This window comes from Aphanomyces astaci, assembly GCF_000520075.1.
Source record: "Aphanomyces astaci strain APO3 unplaced genomic scaffold supercont1.13, whole genome shotgun sequence".
Taxonomy (NCBI): domain Eukaryota; phylum Oomycota; class Saprolegniomycetes; order Saprolegniales; family Verrucalvaceae; genus Aphanomyces; species Aphanomyces astaci.
Window position 1 is genome coordinate 1,047,209 of NW_009798276.1, and position 2,369 is coordinate 1,049,577.

General features: G+C 51.9%; 2 protein-coding genes across 2 annotated transcripts in view; both read left to right on the top strand.

Annotated features, from left to right (window-relative positions):
- Positions 1–45, top strand: part of H257_06750 (hypothetical protein) — a gene marked incomplete at both ends in the record, with an annotated part of 513 nt that extends 468 nt beyond the window's left edge. Inside the window, one exon of the mRNA XM_009832101.1 lies at positions 24–45. Within this exon, the coding sequence (XP_009830403.1) occupies positions 24–45 (22 nt within the window). The remainder of the gene's footprint in view (positions 1–23) is intronic.
- Positions 46–938: 893 nt separating this feature from the next.
- H257_06751 (hypothetical protein) lies at positions 939–1,492 on the top strand (the record flags this gene model as incomplete). Its single annotated transcript, XM_009832102.1, has 1 exon — positions 939–1,492. One exon carries the CDS (start codon positions 939–941, stop codon positions 1,422–1,424), a length of 486 nt encoding a protein of 161 aa, XP_009830404.1. The 3' UTR covers positions 1,425–1,492.
- Between the last annotated feature and the right edge of the window lie 877 nt (positions 1,493–2,369).

Consider the following 2,369-nt stretch of genomic DNA (forward strand, 5'->3'; position numbering starts at 1 on the left):
GCAATGAAGTGTTTACGATTCAGTCGGTGCTCCCCGCTGGAGTGACTTGCGAAGGCGACTCTCACTGTGTTCTTCGATGGCACTATGTCGGGTGGAACAACGCGGATGTGGGCATCGACGGCCAAGAACAGTATTGGAACTGCGCCGATGTGTACATTAGCAACACGTGCGGTACGGCTCCTGCACCTAGCTCAGCGAACACCGCCTCCAGCTCCCTTGGACTTAACGCTTCCAAACCTACCTCGGCCCCTGCACCTAGCTCATCCATCCCCACCTGCGCTCCTGAACCTATCTCTTCCAAACCGACTGCTGCCCCGATGTCGAGCTCTTCCAAGCCGTCCTCCACTAGCAGCCCCCAACCCACGCCGCAGGATTCTTGTGGCACTTGCAACAACTGCTACTATCCCGGCACGAACTCGTGTTTCATACATTGGTCGGCCGCTGAATGCGCACAAGTTGCTGAATACAAATGGTGCGGACCGGCTCCTTCGCCTGCCCCCGTCTGCGGCACATGCACCAACTGCTACTACCCTGGCTCGAACGCGTGCTACATTGGTTGGTCGGCGGCTCAATGCGCGCAAAATCCCGCGTTCAACTGGTGTGGCGCCAATGCGGTATTGCCGAGCACCAGCACCCCCACTACAACCTCTCCCAGTAGCTATAAGCCTACCACTACCCAAGATCCCAGCGCTAAACCCACCACATCACCAATTGCCGCGCCCACGACTACTGCTGCTACTCCTTTACCTTCGTTAACTGACGAACCTGTGCCAACCACCACCGCGTCTACACCTACGGCCGCACCTGCAACTGTAACCGTCACCCCTAAAACCACAACAGCTGCACCTACTGTAGCCCCAACATTGGCACCCACCACCTCCCGTCCAATGACCCCTCCAGTTACAGCATATCTGCCACATGCTAGTACAGCTGCACCTATGACCCCCACACCTGTCAATGCAATGCGGGATCAATTGATCAGTCAACACAACAAAATCCGAGCCGCCCACGGCGTTGGCCCTGTGACGTGGGATGCTGCGTTGTCGTCCAAAGTCCAAGCTTGGGCTGAGAGCTGCCCTGGGTTTACACATGGGGGCCCCGACGGTTATCAAAACTTGGCCACATATACCCCCTGTGGCACGAATCCCCCTTGTGACAAGGTGGTGGGGGCATCATGGCTATGGTACAACGAAGAAGAAACGTTCTGGAACTACGACAGCAACACGTGCAACGGGCTCTGGAAGACGTGCGGCCACTTCACCAACCTGATCAGCCCCGAAGTCAATTCTATTGGGTGCGGGTGGCACCAGTGTGGCAACGGCAATTACGTCTGGTGCAACTACAACACCCCCGTGAAGAAGCCCAAGGTGTCCCGCATCCGTGGCATCACCAAGGCCCAATTGCTGGCGAGTTTAACAGACTAGATATTTCGTATTTGAGTTGTGGTCCTACTAACGTTAAGATGGAAAACAATTGCATGTATATACCTGTGGTTTCAAACACATGTTGGCGTTGGCTCCGATCAAGTTGGCAAACAATTGAGGGACAGCACGTTATATAGCTGCCCGTCCGTGGTCCGCCACGTGTACATGATGGTGATAGATCCGCAGTTGTACGTAAATGTGGCGGTCTTTTCGCAGTCGGCGGGTATGTCTTCAACGAAGTCAGGGGAGCCGAACGTCAAGAAGTTCCATGTCACATGATTCGTGACTACCGATGCGGACGGACCCCCCGACGGAGGTGGAGGCAACCACTACTGGAGGCCACAGGTGCTGATTTAGCACAAAAGTCTACATTTTGGGTAAAAGGAAGGACAATAGCATGTCCATGTATGATTCCGGTGAAATTTGCTGTTTTGGGGTGGTTTGACCCTTTGAGGTGAAGTGGCAATAAATCGACATCACGATTTCATTCGCCAAAAATATCGTAATTCAGCCAATCAAACATTATTTTCCTGAGTCTGGGAAATGACCAGCAGGAACTGAAAGTCGCGGCGACACGGCAGCGTGAGCGCCGACACAGTTTACCACTGCCTATTCGTCTATACAGTAGCCTCGGGTTCTCGTGCAAACATGTACTACGTCTCATGTTTTCTATTAGCTACAGTGGCTGTGAAAAGTTTAAGTCCACCTGTCAAAATTTCGAAAATTTCAGATTATTTCTAAAATATTTGTCACGTTGACACGAGTCTTGATCCATTCGATTCATACTGCATTGGCTAACAAGTTCAACAATCGATGACGTAAAACCTGAAGAACAGCTGGCTAAAATTGAAGTCAAACTTTGTACCACTCTCAAAAAGTTTAAGTCCACATCATAGTACGGCGACATTCAAACACAAACATGATCTCTAATCATCTACCATCACC